This window comes from Vanessa tameamea, chromosome 15, assembly GCF_037043105.1.
Source record: "Vanessa tameamea isolate UH-Manoa-2023 chromosome 15, ilVanTame1 primary haplotype, whole genome shotgun sequence".
NCBI lineage: Eukaryota > Metazoa > Arthropoda > Insecta > Lepidoptera > Nymphalidae > Vanessa > Vanessa tameamea.
Window position 1 is genome coordinate 5,496,755 of NC_087323.1, and position 18,585 is coordinate 5,515,339.

Genomic DNA, 18,585 nt, shown 5'->3' on the forward strand with positions numbered 1-18,585 from the left:
TGTTTGTAAAAGTCTACTTGATTTATACTTATATATTTTGGTAACTATATTTTGATTTTGATTATAGTTTGATGATGTGTGGAGTGAGAGGTAAATAAAAATACTTATTATATAATAGATAAATAATAAATAGATGCCAATGTAATAAGACTATTAATTGAATTCTATTTACGTAATTTCCAATTGGCGAGTATTCAAATGTAGCATCTGCATTTATTTGTAAGAACTCACTTCATATCTAATACGTGATTTTAAAAATCGATTTATTATAGTTACATGATATTTTGATGAGTCTTTCTTTTAAATGATTTAATCATTATACATACAATTATTGTCACATATATGACGTCATTTCTAATTTCGATATGTTTCGATTATGTTCTTACTGAATAGATCTACTGTTGATCTATTAAATATAAAAATATCCCTACACATGTTAATATAATATTAATGTTTGGTATAATTTACTATGATGGTTAAGATTTTGCTTTGCAATAATTTAATATTGTCTTAAATATTCAAGTCTATCGAAGACGTTATTATTAACGATTAACACAGTATTTTCCTCAACATAGGTAATGAGTAACACTAAGAAGGGATAGGTTCATCGGGATAGGATAAATAAACGTTCTTGTTACGAGATCAAGGTGTGTAAGCGAAATGAATTTATCGATCACACTGTGTACACGAGACTAATTAAACTATTTAAACATTAAAATAATTACATTTTTCTTTTTAAATTTTTTATTTTGATATGCTTTAACTTATTTCTTGTAATTGTAGAGAAGGAAGTAATTTTTAAAAGTAGATCGGTGCTCTGATTGCTTTCGTTATATGATTGTAAAATGACATACATTTAATTTAAACTAAATACATAAATTATACTTTAGTTTTAAATAATATTTCTTATATAATTTCGAAATTCGAGAGACAGGAAACATCTTAAAGTATTATCCAGATGTATTATTTTATGGAGTTTTGTGTTACAAAACTTAAATACATCGCAGTGGAACCGGCAATGACCTCGTTACTTTCTCTTTTTGTTGCCATAACGAGGTTTATTCTCAGAAATAAATGAAAGGAAATATATCCAGAACTAAAATTTAATTGTTATATTAAACAATTGCTTGAAGTAGGTAGGTATATCCTTTTACGAATTACAAAACCAGTGATTATCAAAGCATAAAGTTGGTTAGTCGGGTCGGGGGCTCTCGCTGTTACCTCACACAGATATATTGTAAAAAATATTAATTAGTGTTGCTGTATGTTCGACAAATATATATCGATATTAACAACTTTCTCAATTGGAAGTATTTTATTTTTTATAAACGACACGAAACAGATACAGTTTGTTTGAGTAATTTATGGTGTGCTATACGCTTATCGTGTTTCGATTGTTTTATCATGGTATATTTGATGATTGCGGGTGCGTAGGTATTCTCGGCAGTATTCGTTGTACCTTGCGGGTTGTACAACACTAGACATTGCGTAGACTGAAATGTCGAAAGAAAGTGAACGAATCGGTCGGTCATCAGTGTGCAAGACATCGTCGGCGGTACCTGTACTGTAGGACGCGTTTTATGCCGTATTTCGTAACCCTAATATTTTGAGGGAACTAAAAATGTTTTCACAGTCTTTTGAATAATAAGTGATTTATAATTCGATAGAAACGAAAAAATGGATTTGTTAAGTGCCGAAAGTAGCGGACAGAGAGTTTTGGCAGCTCGTCACATAAGTGCTGAGACATCATTGCCAGAAGTAAACAATGCGATTAATACAACTTTATTGTGCCATAGCTATAGCCTTCAGCCTGATTTCGTCTCATATTTGGCAGGTAATAGTATTATGTGTAAATTATATGTACAGTCTCTAAGAAGAATAATTTCCTAGAAATATGATAGAGTAACAAAAATGAAATACTATATAAAAGACCATTTTTTCTAACATTATATTTTATGAAATTAAATTATAACGATTGTTTAAACATTAGCTATTAATTATGCGTATTGGATTTATACAAATTAGACGTACAGTATTGATTTGTCGTTTATATAATTTTAATTTTTCTCGTTGTTTGATAATATATTAAGATCAGAATATTTGTATAAACGATATTAGAGAGGGGTTGCAGTCATAATGATGATAATTATAACAGTAATAAAAATGTGTACAATAATTCATTTTTTTTAAACAATTATAAATTAATTGGCAGTTAAAGTTTAAAATTCGCAGAACTAAATCTGGGCGTGGGCATGACAAAATCCGGTTAAAATAAATCCGGTCCCATTCAAATTTCTAATTCTATTTTTTATAGTTTCGGTTGTGGATTGACAACCAGCCAATGAGCACCTTGTATTTCATTTATTACATATATTGTAGGCATAATATAATAATGAGTTTTATTCAATAAAATAAAGCTGGGGTAATAAAACTACTCAAGGAATTACTCCTTGACTATATATTTTTTTAAATATTTCCTGCTATAGGGTAATGACATCCGGAAAAGCAGCAAAGGTCAACAGCAATTCGTCCATATCGTGTTCACGTTCAATCAAGTAATTGGCACGAAAGAAAGCAAATATATGAAAGAGATTATAATGATGATTTTCGCAAATTTTTTAGTATATACGGTATTAGTTTATTACATTTTTGTTGTAATTTAATACTATATAAGTTACCTTAATGATAAAACTGCTTAAAATAATATTATGTTCTGTAGGGAAATCATTTTAATGAATGAATTAAAATAATGAAATATGGAGGTTATTATTAATGTTTAGCCTTATATCATTACTATATTTGTATATGATAACACGATGACACGATTTTAAAATATATATATAATGAAGTGCAACTCACAGTATAGTAATAGCTTATTGGTGTCCCACAGCTAGGAGGGTTAGTAGTTTATTCCACCACGCTATTCTAAAGTACTTGGATACATGTGTGTAGGATTTCATACATGCGGGTTATTTCACGATGTTTTCTTTAACAAAAGAGCAGGAGATGAACTATAAACACAAATAAAAGCTCTTATATTGAATCTTTTATATACCTAGGAATATTTAAAAGAACCCGAAAAATGTGGTCCAAGTTTCTTATTGTCTGACCTAGAAGGAAGGGTCAACACATGTAATTCTACCGCCAAATAAAAACATTTTATATCTGACTTTTTCGGTTCGAATGATGATCGAGTACGTACCGATGTAATTAAAGGAACGGACATAACATCTTCGATCAGGTAGTTTATATTTCTTACAAGTGTTTATGTTATGAAGGTATCTTACTGTGAGTTTGCCCATTGGTTTGTTTAACTTCTAAAATAAATAAACGAAACATAAGATAGGTGGGTTTTACACCAATGTCTCCAATATAAGGGAAAAGCACATACTTCTGTTGCTTTATATTATAAAGTAAGAAACTCTTTTGTAGAGAAAGTAATTTTCCGGCGTAAACTATAATTTCATAAACTTCAAAGCTGTCTCGTTTACTAAATAAAAAAAAATATTAGGAATCATTTATGAGCAAAAAGTTATGACAAAAAATAGCCCGACGATTATTTCACCGGATTTTCAAGACCGGTATTTGCTTTTCCGGTGGTAGATGTAACTAGTAACTACTTTAACTAACAACTAGTAAGTAAGTTTAATGATTCATTATCGAATAAACAAATATTTTGAATTTATGCGGACTCTCTAAAGAGTTCGATTACAGATTATTTATCATGAAAAAAAAAAATAGAAAATATTATTTATTTTTTCCTTATTAAAACATCTGAATGAGTAAACAAATCCATCAACCCGCATTGGAGCAGTGTGGTGGAATATGCTCCAAACCTCCTCAAAGGGAGAGGAGACCCAACTGTGGGAAATTTACTTAATATCTTCTACTTTTAGTGAATGTCGGGTAAACAAAATAACAGTCTGTTGATTTATTAAGGATTTTTATTAACCTTTTGTGTAGTCATTCAGCTCAGTTTGCTTCTGTTCACCTTGATCTTGATTAAATTAGTTCATTTAACAGTTACAATTGCACTAATTAAACGTTGAGAGTGTAATATATTTATAGTACTACTAGTATGTATAAAACTATATATACGCTATAAAAAGAAGATAAAATTAAATTGGAATTCACATAATTTAAGACAATATTGTCACTCTTAATCATAAATTACTGCTATGCTAGCAAAGCCCCTGTTTTTTAAACTATTCGAAATAATCAAATGCGATTATTTGACTTCCGATAATAGAGCTTATTGAAGAGAGAGATTATTGAATATTACGAGATAGACATATTTTTATTAGGTCTAAAATTATAACATTCCTTAGTTTATCGAGAGTTTGTGTAATTTGAGTTTCTTCTTAATTTTAATTTCTATAAAAAAAATGTATGTTCTATGGGATATACAAAAAAAATATTAATATAGTACCAGTTCGATTTAAATTATATTTGTATTTATGGACACATGCAGTACATATATTCGCTAAAGACATTTTAGTATTTGTTGAGAGGTTGGTTATATATATATAATATGTATATACTTGCATATCAAAGTGCTTATCGAATTTCTGGTAAGTTACGTATTAGTATCTTATATGCATTACATCAGGTAAAAAATAATCCCCAATTATTGATGTTCTCATTTGACATAAGATTATTTAGGATAAAATATTAATATTTTTTATAATGTCATTTTCAGTTCTCAAATCCAACGCATGGATTATATGGTCCTGTGGACTAGTGGTGGTGCTAACATTATGTCTTCTATATATCTTAACCCTACGGTCTGCGCTACGCTATTGGAAGGAGTCGAGTACAAGTTTAGCCATTGTTTTGGCTGTTTATCCAGTAAGTATGTTCACTATTTCCCTACAGATACGTTACTATTTGCAGCTCGTAATATTCATATGATTGCACAATTTGGATCTTGTTAATCACGCTGCTCAACTGTAAGTTATGCATATTCGTTTTCATTTTATCTCTGTTTTCATCACCTCTAAGTACGGAATGATTTTTTTTATTATTCAGGGGAACCATGAAAATATACCCGATTTCCTGGGGTGAAATTTGGTCTAATCTGAGTTTCTTAGTCTTTAAAATCCTCGCGGTAACTTGCACAGACCGGAGGGCCACGGGATCGTTTTGAGATAACGCATCCACGACTATGTAGACGACGCATGTAGAGAGGTGGAGTGAGCCTAGCATTATAACATTTACAGGCTCAGTCAAAAGTGTCAATTGTCTAAAATTATTACTAGATCAATTGCGCGATTAGGTTAGATTTATACATTTTTCATAATTACAGTGCACGATAATCGTAAACTTTATCGTTGAAGTCGTTTTAAAAATAAAATGTATCGACTCATTAAAGTCAACATTTGAAAGAGGGATGCGATGAAGATATGTTAAATAAAATGTATATTTAATTTTGATAAATGTTTGACGACGTAAGTACCAACCTAGATCTATTTTACGTCGAAAATCGACGACATTATTAATAAAATTCAAGTTGAAAGACATCTCTAGTTAAATGAATTATTTACTATAATACCATGAGCACCATTTGTTTTAATAAAAATGCCTATAGTTAAGATCAACTTGTACAACCATATTGAAATAACATAATGCTTTTTATTATTATAAATGTAATACATTTCCGCATAGCAACACAAGAAACATAAAAATAAAATCAAACTCTAAAAAAAGAACATGTGGGGGACTGTGGGTATATTTTACTGATGAAACGACGGAAACAAAGCTAAACGTAATTATCCATCAATTTAATTATGTTTTAACGGGGGTTTCTTCAGCATTTTATAGGTATTAACGTCGGACATTGCCAAATATCCCAATGTGTTAACTACAATTATTTATTTAAAATTCCCGTACACAAGACGTTAACGGCAGCAAACATCCTGGCCTTTCAAGTCTGTTTCTTGTAGTGAGTGACTAGTGTTGATATTGCATAAGCCTACATCAAGTTATTTCGTAACAAATTGACGACGAACACTTTGTAATGATGTATAATTCAAAGAAACATTCTTAGTCTGCTTGCGCTTACATGAATCTCTCGTTTATAAGTTTGTTTAATATAATAAAAACATATGATGTATTTTTGTATTTTCGTCGATATTTTCTTCATATATTTGTTGTTTTTAAATTGATTTTAAGGTTAATTTTGTTCGCTTAGACGTTATATTAATAAAAATAATATGTTTGGGGTACTCATAAATAAATCGTAATAATAAAAATATTTTTAAATCTATAAACTTCCGGAAGCGATTGTACCTTGCATGGATTTCATATTACAAAAAAAACCCTTAGTATTTATAGAAAGTATTCTCAAAAGTTATATGACACATTTAAATGAATATTTTAATACACTTGTGTAACCGATTGTACCTTATAGGAACTTAATATTACATAAAAATCCTTGTGTAAGCGCTAGTTCCATTCAGAGTAGCTAATTTATTTAAAATTATCGTGTCTTTAGTATTATATTGATATTAATTTTCTCTTTTATGTTGAAATTATAAAAATATATATAGATACTTAAACAATTTGAAAAAAGTTGCCGAATATTCGAATAGTTAATCGATATTTATGAATCGAATATAAATGTACATTTAACAGTATTAAGAAGGAAGTTTTTGTTATGTGAGCTAGCCGATCCATATAAAAAAAACTTAATATTTATAGGTCCCTAAAGTATGATAGGAGATGAGAATGTATTAGATGTACTCGTACCTGTAATACGAGTAAATGTACATAGTTCTTTATCACTTAGCTATTCTATTATACTACAGATAAATCTAAAGTAAACTTATAATGTTTACTATGACAATATAAAACCTGTTTTTTTTTACTCTTTGTTCTTGACCCAATGTAATAAGGTCGTGAGAATTTCATAACTCAATAATGAGCCATTGGTTCTTAGGTAATTAATTTCACTAAACAAAAAAACAATTAGACATTAAAACACGGTAATTTAATTATTTGTTCAGTTTGAAAAAATAATAATGCCAAGGATTGTTTATGATTTAGAACGTTGTTTTATCTTACTGTATGAGTATAATATGCCCAGGCCAGTCCAGGTTTTTGGGGCGCCTCGTCGATGTTGGTCAAGTCCAGAAACACCGGCGAAGCGCCCCAGATAAAAAAAATTTTTGGGGGCAGGGTGATCAAGATCATCTGACCACCGCTTGCACCCGGGCGCTTATTGCGCTTAAGACGGACTACGACATATGTAGCTTAAATATAAAGGTCCATTTTAACTGATAAATATATATATTTATAGTATCGGTAGGCAGACGAGCAAATGGGCCACTGTAAGAAATATTAACCATTCCTTACATCACCAATGCGCCACCAACCTTGTGAACTAAGATATTATGCCCCTTGTGCCTGTAGTTACACTGGCTCACTCACTCTTTAAACCGGAACACAACAATACTGAATACTGCTGTTTGGCGGTAGAATATCTGATGATTGGATGGTACTTACCCAGACGGACTAGTACTAAGTCTTACCAGCGTTGTGGAATAAGCTTGGTCATCAAGGGGGAAGGTATCTTAACTTATAGTGCAGTTCATTTTTATTTAAAATAATAATAAGCTAATTAATTTACCATTTGTTTGCAGTTGGTCGCAGCAATGGCTCTACTTACAACCATTTTGCCTCGAGTACGAATCATAGCTGAGGCGATCACCCAAGAGGCTGTAATGGTGGCAATGTATCATTTCTATTTTCTAATCATCGCCGAGTGTGGAGGTACTAATCAACTCGTCAGGTAAGACCATTCATTATTGAATGATTGTCACTATAAGTTACTTGTTCTATTTAACTACCTTTAAGGATCTTTTCTTATTTTGAGTCGTTATTCTGTGAATATTTATTTATGAAATAAAAACACAATATAAAACAAAAATAAATTTATGAAAATGCTCATTATTTATAAAAAGCGGTCCATGTTAAACTGTAAAAATATACATTGTTATAATTCAAAATCTTTAATAAAATGTTGTGTTACTTTTAAATAGGTACGTAGTGTTTTTCATAGATTCAATTTAAAAATATACATTTTTATTTATTGTTTTTGCGTGAAATATCATTCATATTAAACTTAATTTCATAAAAGAGTACTATCATGTACTTTGTATTAAAAGAACAATATTGATCGTTTTAATTATTGATTTTAGACGATCTGAAGGGTCTCAAATGGAGACCAGGGTATTGCCATGCTGTTGCTGGCCTTGTTGCATCTTGCCGAGGCCGCAAGTACAAAAGTAAGCAGATTATCTATGACTTCATTTAATGTTACTTTTTTATATGAATTGGTTGAATTGACGTTTTATTTTTTATGTTTTTTAAAATAGTTATTATATATAGGTGTATAGGGTAACATTGTATTGTGAACCTTACAAGATAGATCAAAATAATGTACTATGCAGTGCACTTTTGTTACCGCGATGGTATATCTCTATCTCTTAGGGATACCCACAATATCCATTTTTTATCCTTTTTTTTACGAGAAATAATGGCTTATTTTCAAAGTGATTTTAGGCAATACAGATACAATATTGATACTTATCCAATTAAGTACTTTAAATACATTGTGCATTTAATATAAATCAATGTGGCCCTTTGCAACGTGTAATTTAAACGAACGTTTTCGAAGATATTAAGGATTTTAAATGCAGAGACATAGCGGTTTGTATTGTCTAATAACAGAAAGCTATGAACTTTGTATAATGACATTCTGTAGTACATATATTTAGTATCAGTATTGCACTCGTGCGAAGCCGGGGCGGGTCGCTAGTAAACAATAAAACAGTTACATAGTTTTAAGGAAACACATTTCATTTGAGCGAATTGATTGTCATAGTCGTTAAAATTTTAAATAAACTCTTGTCGTGACGGGACATTTATAGCTCTATGTAATTATTGTATACGGGCATTATTTACTTCCATTATGTTTATAACCAATTATTTTGTAATTACCGAGCGAATAGGTACATTTAATACCTAGCAACCCTTAATGGTAGAGTAAAAAAATATCCACTTAAATAAATTGCTCTGACCTGCACTGTTAATAACCGTTATAAATTAGTAGAATTGGCCTCTGATCAGGTTCTTTATCATTAAAGTCATGTCATTAAAGCACCATCGACCTTAGGAACTAAAATGTTATGTATCTTGTGTCTGTAGTTACACTGGCTCACTCACCCTTCAACCTGAAGCACAACAATACAAAGTATTGCTCTTTGGCAGTATAATATGTGATGAGTGGCTCGTATTATCCTCTTACTATACTATAATTTAATTAAATACAAAATATCGTCAATAATAAAATTAGGCTTATAGTGTCAGGGTTGTAGAAAACATTTTCTGAGTGAACATGAAAGACATTTCTTCTTCTACAAAATTCTTCTAACCTTCCTAGGTAAGAGGTACGTAGGGAAATATTAATTATAAAATTATTTTGACAAACAAAAATGTACAAGAGTTTGATTTGCATCATCAAACGAACAAATGGACACGATAATTGTATAACAGAGAGAGAAAAGTATTGTTTCTATTTAAAATACTGATTCTTATTTTCGAGAGCGACAACAATTCCTGTTACAACGTTATATTTGTCATAAATTCATAACACACATAATTATGTTAATGAACAAATATCTTGTATTATTATTTCAGAAGGAGTTTAACTTGGTTGAGATATCTGGTGCTGCAGATGCCTGTAATCCAAGCTTTATTGTACTTGATTGTTCTAATTCTTTGGGCTGAAGATATGGTACGATCATGTCAATGTTATCACGATGTCTTTAAGTTTATATAGTTCGTAAACTGCATTTGTCACGACAGTCATAAAATTATTTGATTGTCGCGATATCAAATCATAAAGATATTTAACGACAAAGGATAAAAAAAAATACTTTTATAGACAATATTTTTGAATAATAACCGTTTTATAAATATATATAATTATTGTTTCATGTTCGATAAAAGCCTAAGGTACCAATTAACTATTAGTCAACTGTTCCTTTTTCATTTTCAGATGTTATACCTGAACAGTTTTATCTACATTCAACCGTTCATCGCCGTCTCGATATTGTCAGGTGTATGGGGTGTAATAATGTGCGTGCGCGCAGCTGAGGCTACAGGATCCACTCCTAGGCCCAGATTCTTAGCCTTGCAGCTAGTTCTTTTGATTGTTAAGTTACAATGTGGCTTTGCAAAAATTGTGCCCGAGTTGTTTGATTTGCCTTGCATAATGGCTTTGCATCCTTCAGTATTTGTTAATAGTAAGCACCTAACATTTTTAATATTAATAATGTACAAACGTATTAGTAGTCTCTGTAAAATATAAAAAAATAAAGAAATTATAATTGGACAATGAAAGGATAGTAAAATGTTAATAATCTGTTGTAATATTGTTATTTTTATTTTCAGTGATACAAAATATTATAATGATTTTTGAGATGTTATTATTGTCGATATGGGCTTGGCGATTGTATAGTGTGCCACCGGGAAAGATGGCGGACAAAGTACAGCACATAGTGGTCGCGGTACTTGAAGACAGTCTCACTAGCAACGAGAAAATAAAAGAAGCAGACACATGCAGCAGCAGAACAAATATCAAACGTGATGAGTGAGCCTAAGATTTAAATAAATTACTAAGAAAAATACTTATGTTTAATAATTTTTTTAATTGCACGTCCGTGAATTGATCTGATATGTTGAAGTTAGATAATATTATTAATATATCGTGGATGTGCTAAATTTTAATATTTTGTATTGTAAAATTATGTTAAAACTTTCTGTGAAAGAAATAAAATCAAATCACGTACCTGATTATTTTGTATACCTACGTATTGTTGGTAAATAAAACTTTTGTCAACATATATATATATATTTTTATTTAAATATGTGTTTTAATAAAGTATGCATGCAACATAATAAACAACACATGTAATTAATTATTCGTTTGGCATTTCATCATCATTTTGTGAAATATCTTCAGTATCTTCTGATGGTGTTCCGGACCGCGAATTTTCAGAACCATAAATATTATGCAGTTCTTCTAGCTTGTAATGGATTTTCACACCTTTCGTTGCGGTTTTATTTACTTTACTCACTAAAGATTTTGTTTGCTCTTCCAATCTTTTCAATCGTATATCACGGGCGGCAAATCTAGCTTCATGGTCAATATCTCTGGACGATGATGGTTCTTCTAAATCAGTTGGATTTTGATTTTCATTACTGCATATGTTTTCTTGTTTTGGTAACTGTGTTTGATCTGGTACGCTTTGGTTGAAATTTGTATGCAAGCTATCTAATTTAGCAATCATTTCATCTCCAGAGTTAAGAGTATTAGATATATTTGCAACAACAGATGAACATTCATTTTCTAAACTATCTAAGCGTTTGTCTTTAATCTGAAGTCGTTCATTTTGTTTTTTTACATTTTCTAATATTGCTCTAAAATCGATTTCTGTAATTTGTTCTGAATGTTGTGTGGAACTTTGAGGTATATTTTCGGTTGACTTACAATCAGGAATTTTGCTTATATCGTTACATAGATTTAAGTGTATTTGCGTTTCATGAATATTTTTATCAGAGTCGCTCTTACATTCAGAATTACTTTTGTCTTCGGTGTGTCCAAAGTTTATCATCTCCGTTTTATCTTCGCTTTGGTTGCTAGGTATCGCTACCTCATCGAGGTGATCTACAGAATTACTATCTAGATTACTTAAGTTGGTTGTTTGAACATTTGTATTATCACATGTAGATTTATCTGCAACGGGACTTTCTGCAATGGAAATGTCTTCTAAACACGAATCATTAGCCATATCAGCTATTTCATCTTCAGTTTCGTCGTATACTTTTACATCTTTTAAGATAATCTCACTTTTACATAAATCTGACACGTCGCATTCGGGATTATCATCTTGAGTATCTAGTGGAAGTTCTGCTACATCTAACAAATCACTTGCAGGATCTTCCCTTTCTGCAGCCAAATTAAAATCAGTACTTGAGTCTATAATAGTTTCAAATGACTTTTTTTGCTTCTTTTTACATTTTACCTTCATCTCAACATACTCACTTTCATCATTTGACTCCGATGAATCCGATGGTCTCTCGTCACTATAACCACTCTCAGCAGAATTATTTAAAGCGGCTTGCTCTGGCTTTAATTTTCTGTTTGAAAACTCAGTTCGTAGTTTGCGCCAGTCTTTTTCAGATTGAGTATTTTTCTCTCTCGCCTGTTCCCATTTCTCACGGCAATATTCAAGCTCTTCCTTTAGCTCATTCAGTAATTTTCGTTTTTGTTGTAGTTCGTATTTCAGTATCTTTTCATGGGTATGTAATTGATGATGGTGACGTCGTAGCCTACCGACGACGTGCCAGGTCTTACTTAATTCGTTTGTGACCAGACAAAGTCTCCTTTCTTGTTCTTCTAAACGTGATTCTAGATGTGTATTCAGTTGTTTCATACGACTAACTTCTTTGATCAAAGTCAATTTTTCAAGAATCAAATCCTGTAAGTTAATTAAATATCGTTCAAAAATAAAAACGATGAAAAAAATACCAAAAAATACATATACCAAAAAAAAGTAAATCAAATGAAATTGGCCGGGAACCAAAACAAATGAAAGTAATTCTATTTTAATATGAAACGTAAGTTGTTGGTCATGGACATATTTTTGTTTACATACGGCATAAAGGCATGAGTCATATATTAAGTATAAGAAAGTGTTGTAAGTTCTTAATTAATTTATTAGTTTTGTTTATTAATTACCTTAAGCCTTATATAAGTTTGACTAACACTTGGCACAAGAACGGGTCCTGATTTTGTTTCGACAGACTTGTAACAGGTTGTTACTTTCTCAGAGGTATTGGTGTCAGCTTCGCTTTGATGACTTAATAGTTCCATTAAAACGCGCCAGACTTTCGGAAGATTCTCAACTATTTCTTCAGGTGTTGTATTGACTGAAGATTAAAATATATATTTTTTTATCCCAAACGCTATTTGTTGTTTTGTAAAACATGTAGATACTTAAATTATTTTAAAAGTTAAAGAATTAGTTACTCATGTATTGCGTATAAAGTTTCGCGCAATAACTTAATAAATGCGACTCACTGAAATTTAAAAATATAAAACATACCAAAGTTTTGGGAATCATTTTCTGCAATTGGGATTTCTTCGTTAGTCATATTCAAGTCATTATTGTCATCCTCGTCTATTTGGCTGACGATCTCCAACAATAATTTTGGTAGTTCTGTAGATACTTCTGAACCATTCTCTCTTCCGGCCATTTGCGTTAGTAAGCCGTGGTTTTCTTCCAGACGGTGCACTAGTTTGTCTAAATCTTGCTTATTTTTGTAACCCAATAATACTTGCGAAAATAACTGTCATAAACAACAAATTATGAAATTATAATATTTCTTATTTTAAACGTTTACACTAAAATCAATACTATAATATAATAATAAGCTATGATATAATTTTTCATCGACGAATAAAATTTAACTGCATGGTATAATATATAAATAATTACTTATAGCCTACCTTATTAATAACCAACATTTCTGCTTTTAATCCTCGTGTTTCCTCGCGAGAAGCAGATATTAAGTTATTTTTGTCGTCAACTGTTTCTTCTAAGTCGCTAATCTTGGTTTCAAGTTCCTCAATTTTATTGGTTAATTCAGTCGTTCTAGAAATTGTAAACACAAAAATATTTGATTAAGTGTACATTTTTATCTTTAGTATTTTTTGGCTTGCAGCCAGTTTTCACTGAATAGATAGGTACAATTTTATACAAAGTAATCGCTTAATGACCTCTAATATTTACAGATGTTCTAAAAGATTAGATATAAGAGCTAAGAGATAAGACATAAGAGCATACGAGCATCGTGGGTTTAATAAAAGTTTTATCATTAAGTTAATCGAGAAACTAATTACATGATTACAAAGATAAATAAAAACATACTTATTAGTTTCGGCCTCAAGAAGCAGTTTTTGCTCTTCTAAATCTCTGGCTAGAGCTTGTCTTGATACATCAGCTAATCTAGCTCGCTCTTCATATAACCCACGTAATGTCCGGATATTTTGTAACTGCCGTTCGTATTCTTGTCTTAAATCAGCTGATAGCATGTTTGTTTCTCTATCAGCAAGAGATTGTTCTATTTCATTAAGTTTATCTTTTAACTGTAACAAAATATAATATATGAATAATTTGACTATGTCAATCATACACATTTTAATTGATTTATAAGAAATATTTTGGTTATGAAAGGAAAATTCGAAAGATTTTGGCATTAAATCAAGTTCACGTGCCAAAGGGAAACACCGGCAACATGCTGCGATTATAGCGGTCCCTGACCGATGGATGTACTCGATGCTGCAGGTCGTTGCCTTTAGAAATATAAACGAAGCAATGCGCTGACTGTCTTAAAGGCACTTTTTTTTTTGAATACCGTACTTAAATTCCAAAAAAAATAAAATTATACTAATGCGGATATTTATATAGACGTACCTAAGCTTTTTTAAAACGCATGTATACAAAATATTTAAAAAATACTAAATAAACGAATTTTAAATACGTTGTTGGATGGATTGTATAATGAATATAAATAAATGCAATATCTAAGAAACTGTGTAATATTTTTCCGAAATTACTGTTTTTTAACAATTTGTGCAATGCATAAATAATAATCAGTGCGACAAAAGTTTGTAGGTTTTATCGTGTAAATTAAAATTTGTGCACTATAATATGCCCTGCGCAGTTGGCTGGACTCCCTTGAGAATAGCCGACTAAATCGGTTAGGAGAACATCATCATCATCATCATCAATAAAAAAAGAAATTTTAAAATAATTTCTAAGTAACTAAATTATGCACGGATATATAGAGAACAAAATTTAAAAATTAATCATTATACATCGGCTTTAAATATTTTGACTACACGAACGAATTGTGTGCTTGTTTTTAAAAAATATTGTTCTAGTCATTGAAAATGTAGTTCTTCGTTATGTAATTTAAACATATATTATGACTCACCTCTGTAAGTTGTTGTTCACGAAGGCTGATCAATGTCTTGCTTACTGTTATAACTTCTTTCAGTGCGTTAACTTGCTTAATAGATTCTGTATTTTGAGCACTTAATTCTGCAATATCTGTATATGCTGTTTGAAGTGCATGATTTGAATTTGCTAAATCACATCTTAATTTATTATTGTTGGATTTTAATTTTTCGATTTCTGCTCTCATTTGTGTTATAGACTCTGAGATATAAGATTTTTCGTTAACAGGTTCAATATTTTCTGGTATCTCAATGTTATTTTTCTTTAATAGTTCGCGAAGAAGTCTATTTGTTTCATATAATTGTATTTTAGACTCTTTTTCATCTTGTAAAGCATTCTCTAAATCTTTCTTTTCAGATCTATGTCGAGCTAATATTTCTTTTCTTTGTTCACGTTTGATACTTAACTGTTTTCTGAATTCATTCATTTCCTTTTCCTTATTTTTAACACGTGTTTCTTCATCATCACTAATAATGTCATGGAACTGTTCTTCAATGACTGGTTCATCGTTATCAACTAAGATGTTGACGTTTTCCATTGTGTTACTCTCACTTGCTACGTTATTTAAAGTTGAAGCGTTACTCTCTGTTGAAGTACCACTGAGTAAGTTTCCCATTTTGGAAGACTTTTATAATAAACAAACTAATTTTATACGCAAATTGACCGATATACTTTTAATAAGACAAAGGAGTGTCGAGAATTGGATAAGCATTGGTGTGAGGTTAGCGTTCCCGAAATAGAACTCCCGTCAGATCCAGACGTGTGCTGACGCTCAAACTATGCACAGTATTGCCGAGCAAGCTTCTCTTCGACAACGTATCTCTGTCGAATACTTATTTTTATCACGCTATTTCAGACGTGACTACTTTTCTCGCAAGAATATGTGTAATACGCATCATGAGAATGGCCTTGCATTTTAAAACTTCTGAGAAAACTATACCAAAAGCTAAATATAACACTATCTGTTTTATTCGGAAATGGCTAAATAGGAATAGGGTATTTGACTGGTTTTTAAAATCAATTCTATATTATTTAGGAGAGGTTAAGGAACCCATTAAAAGTTGTTTTATTTAATTCTAGTACATATTTATATATAACATTCCATACATAAAATTCCATATTTAAATAGCGCGCGAAAATGCTACTTTGACAATATGGCGCTGCATGGGGTCGGTAACACCACTTGCCTGTATTGTAATCTGTGGCACATATAATCCACATACAGTAGGCAAACAAGGTTAACAAGCAAGTGACGTCATCATAAGCCCGACCAATCAGGAGCTTTTTGTGTCACGTGACAAACGTTTAAAAAAATCATTTTTATTTATGGATTTTTTAATAAATTAAATATTATTTTCAACTTTCTTTAATAAATAATATATACTGATTACAATAACTGACACTTTATTTTTCGCATTGTCAAATAGCCTATTATAATGAGCCGGAATAATTAAAAAGTACATGTTTAACCTGTGACTGTTATATATTTTTATTAGTTATCCGTCCCGGCTTCGTGCAGGTAGAATAAGGGTCTACATAAAACTTTTTTAATCGTAATAAATTCTATTGGTTTTCGCGGCGCATGCCAGTTAATCTCTAATTCATTCATGACACAAAATTTATTAAAAAATCCTATGACAATCAGTTAGGTACTTTTTGAGTTTATCGCGTTCAGACAGACAGACGCGGCGGGCACGACGTCTTTTGTTTTATAATATGCATTGATAAAAATCAAAATCAAAATATACTTTTTTCAATTAGGATTTTACAAGCACTTTTGAAATATTATTTAACAAACTATATTAAGTGAAGTTATCGAGAAGAACCGGCAAGAAGCTCAGTATTTACTCTTTTTCAACATTTAAATTTACAAAGGCATGTTAGTTAAATACAATTACATATGTATATAATACATCCTGCCTGGAAGTCAACAAGTAATAGCTCCACGTATTTTTATCATCTATATAATCTTGTACTGAATAATATGCCTTCTTTATCAATATATTTTTTACAAATGATTTGAATTTATGAAACGGCAGAGGTAAAAGTATCTGCGGAATTTTATTATAGAAACGGATACCTTGTCCCAAGAAGGATTTATTGACTTTGCGGAGTCGAAAACTTGGCGCTACAAACTTAACTTAACTTTGAATAAAAATCACCTAGTTTTTTTTTCAATATGTGTGTCAATAGAATATATACTTTACAAGTAATTTGCCTTAGATGGTTGTGTGTACAACTAATAACTTGTCACTAATATTTATCAGGTTAGCATACGCCCTATCTCGACAAATTCGCCTCAGCAGTTAAAGGTTAAATTAAAACTTGAAATAGGGCAATGCAAAGTAAGGTAACGAGATAATAAAGGTTTACATCTTTTAAATGTACCTACAATAATTCTATAAAAAAATGATTATGATTTTCTTATGGAATTGCCTAAAAGTTACATCGGTTTTACCACTTCTGATATAGGTATATTTATTTATTTATTTATTTATTTATTTATTTATTTATTTATTTATTTATTTATTTATTTATTTATTTATTTATTTATTTATTTATTTATTTATTTATTTATTTATTTATTAGATCACCAACAAAATACACACTAAAAACAATCCAGATACATGAATAAAAAGTAAGACTAGTGGTATCTTACTTATAGGTGATAACAGCATGCACAAAATAAAAGTTAAGCGACAACAAAAGGAAGGTAAAAAATGCTAATTAAAGACTATTACAAAACAACAATAAATTAAAATAAAGACAAGAACACAATTAAACTATCTAAACTAACAATTTTGAGCAATTATAGTTAATATTTTATAGTTAATATTTTACTTTTAAATTTTTTCATATTATCGAAAATATCTAAATCTTTGTCTCCGCTTATTGAATTATAGGCTCTCATAATTCTATTGAGAGGGGAGTAATGACCCAAATTAGATTTAGATTAAAAATTAAAAACTAAAACGATTTTATTAACTATAATATAAAATATTTAAAATCGCCTTATAAACGGACTTCTTCGGTAAATCAAAATAGACACATGCAATTCCAGAAAAAATTGTTTTTGTATGACGACACTAGCGCCATTTATGAGGCTTCATAGTTTATTTTATTATTATTTATTAAAAATGTTAACCTTTAACCTTCTCCTTAAAAAGGGAGAAGAGGCCTTAGCCCAGCAGTGGGAAATTTACAGGCTGCTAATGTTATTAAAAATGTTGCTATTAAAAAAATTAAAAAACCTCATATATTATTATATACTTGGGTATTTTATAAGCTTTTTTTTACCGAAGAGCATGATTATATGCACTTGGATCGCTTATCGATTTGTTTTGAAAGAATATGGGCGTGTTATTCATATGATATACCAATAATATGTTTATACTGGGTGAATTATAAATGTTTCTTGGAAAAAAATTATTTTAAAAGAAAAAGAAGGTATCTTTTAAATTATAAGTAAGTGTAACCATAAAGTGCCATTAAATGG

At 30.4% G+C, this 18,585-nt stretch overlaps 2 protein-coding genes across 2 annotated transcripts; one reads left to right on the top strand and one right to left on the bottom strand.

Annotated features, from left to right (window-relative positions):
• The first annotated feature begins 1,471 nt into the window (after nt 1-1,471).
• On the top strand, nt 1,472-10,903 carry LOC113399083 (organic solute transporter alpha-like protein). Its single transcript, XM_026638116.2, has 7 exons — nt 1,472-1,834; nt 4,700-4,848; nt 7,641-7,789; nt 8,199-8,285; nt 9,700-9,796; nt 10,061-10,307; nt 10,456-10,903. Exons 1-7 carry the CDS (start codon nt 1,678-1,680, stop codon nt 10,656-10,658), a joined length of 1,089 nt encoding a protein of 362 aa, XP_026493901.2. The 5' UTR covers nt 1,472-1,677; the 3' UTR covers nt 10,659-10,903.
• A 2-nt stretch (nt 10,904-10,905) lies between these two features.
• On the bottom strand, nt 10,906-15,900 carry LOC113399065 (uncharacterized). Its single transcript, XM_026638092.2, has 6 exons — nt 15,067-15,900; nt 13,998-14,215; nt 13,577-13,721; nt 13,173-13,416; nt 12,806-12,996; nt 10,906-12,545 (listed from the first exon to the last, which is right to left on the bottom strand). The coding sequence occupies exons 1-6, from the start codon at nt 15,703-15,705 to the stop codon at nt 10,983-10,985; spliced, it is 3,000 nt and encodes a 999-aa protein (XP_026493877.2). The 5' UTR covers nt 15,706-15,900; the 3' UTR covers nt 10,906-10,982.
• Nucleotides 15,901-18,585: the final 2,685 nt, after the last annotated feature.

What these genes read in the sequence shown, in the direction of transcription:
- LOC113399083 (XM_026638116.2), top strand. Translation starts at nt 1,678, where the DNA reads ATGGATTTGTTAAGTGCCGAAAGTAGCGGACAGAGAGTTTTGGCAGCT. An exon ending in CCGAGGCCGCAAGTACAAAA is followed by an intron (nt 8,286 to 9,699) that starts GTAAGCAGATTA and finishes TTATTATTTCAG; the next exon opens with AAGGAGTTTAACTTGGTTGA. An exon ending in TCCTTCAGTATTTGTTAATA is followed by an intron (nt 10,308 to 10,455) that starts GTAAGCACCTAA and finishes TTTTATTTTCAG; the next exon opens with TGATACAAAATATTATAATG.
- LOC113399065 (XM_026638092.2), bottom strand. Translation starts at nt 15,705, where the DNA reads ATGGGAAACTTACTCAGTGGTACTTCAACAGAGAGTAACGCTTCAACT. An exon ending in CTTGAGGCCGAAACTAATAA is followed by an intron (nt 13,722 to 13,997) that starts GTATGTTTTTAT and finishes TACAATTTCTAG; the next exon opens with AACGACTGAATTAACCAATA. An exon ending in AAATGATTCCCAAAACTTTG is followed by an intron (nt 12,997 to 13,172) that starts GTATGTTTTATA and finishes TTTAATCTTCAG; the next exon opens with TCAATACAACACCTGAAGAA.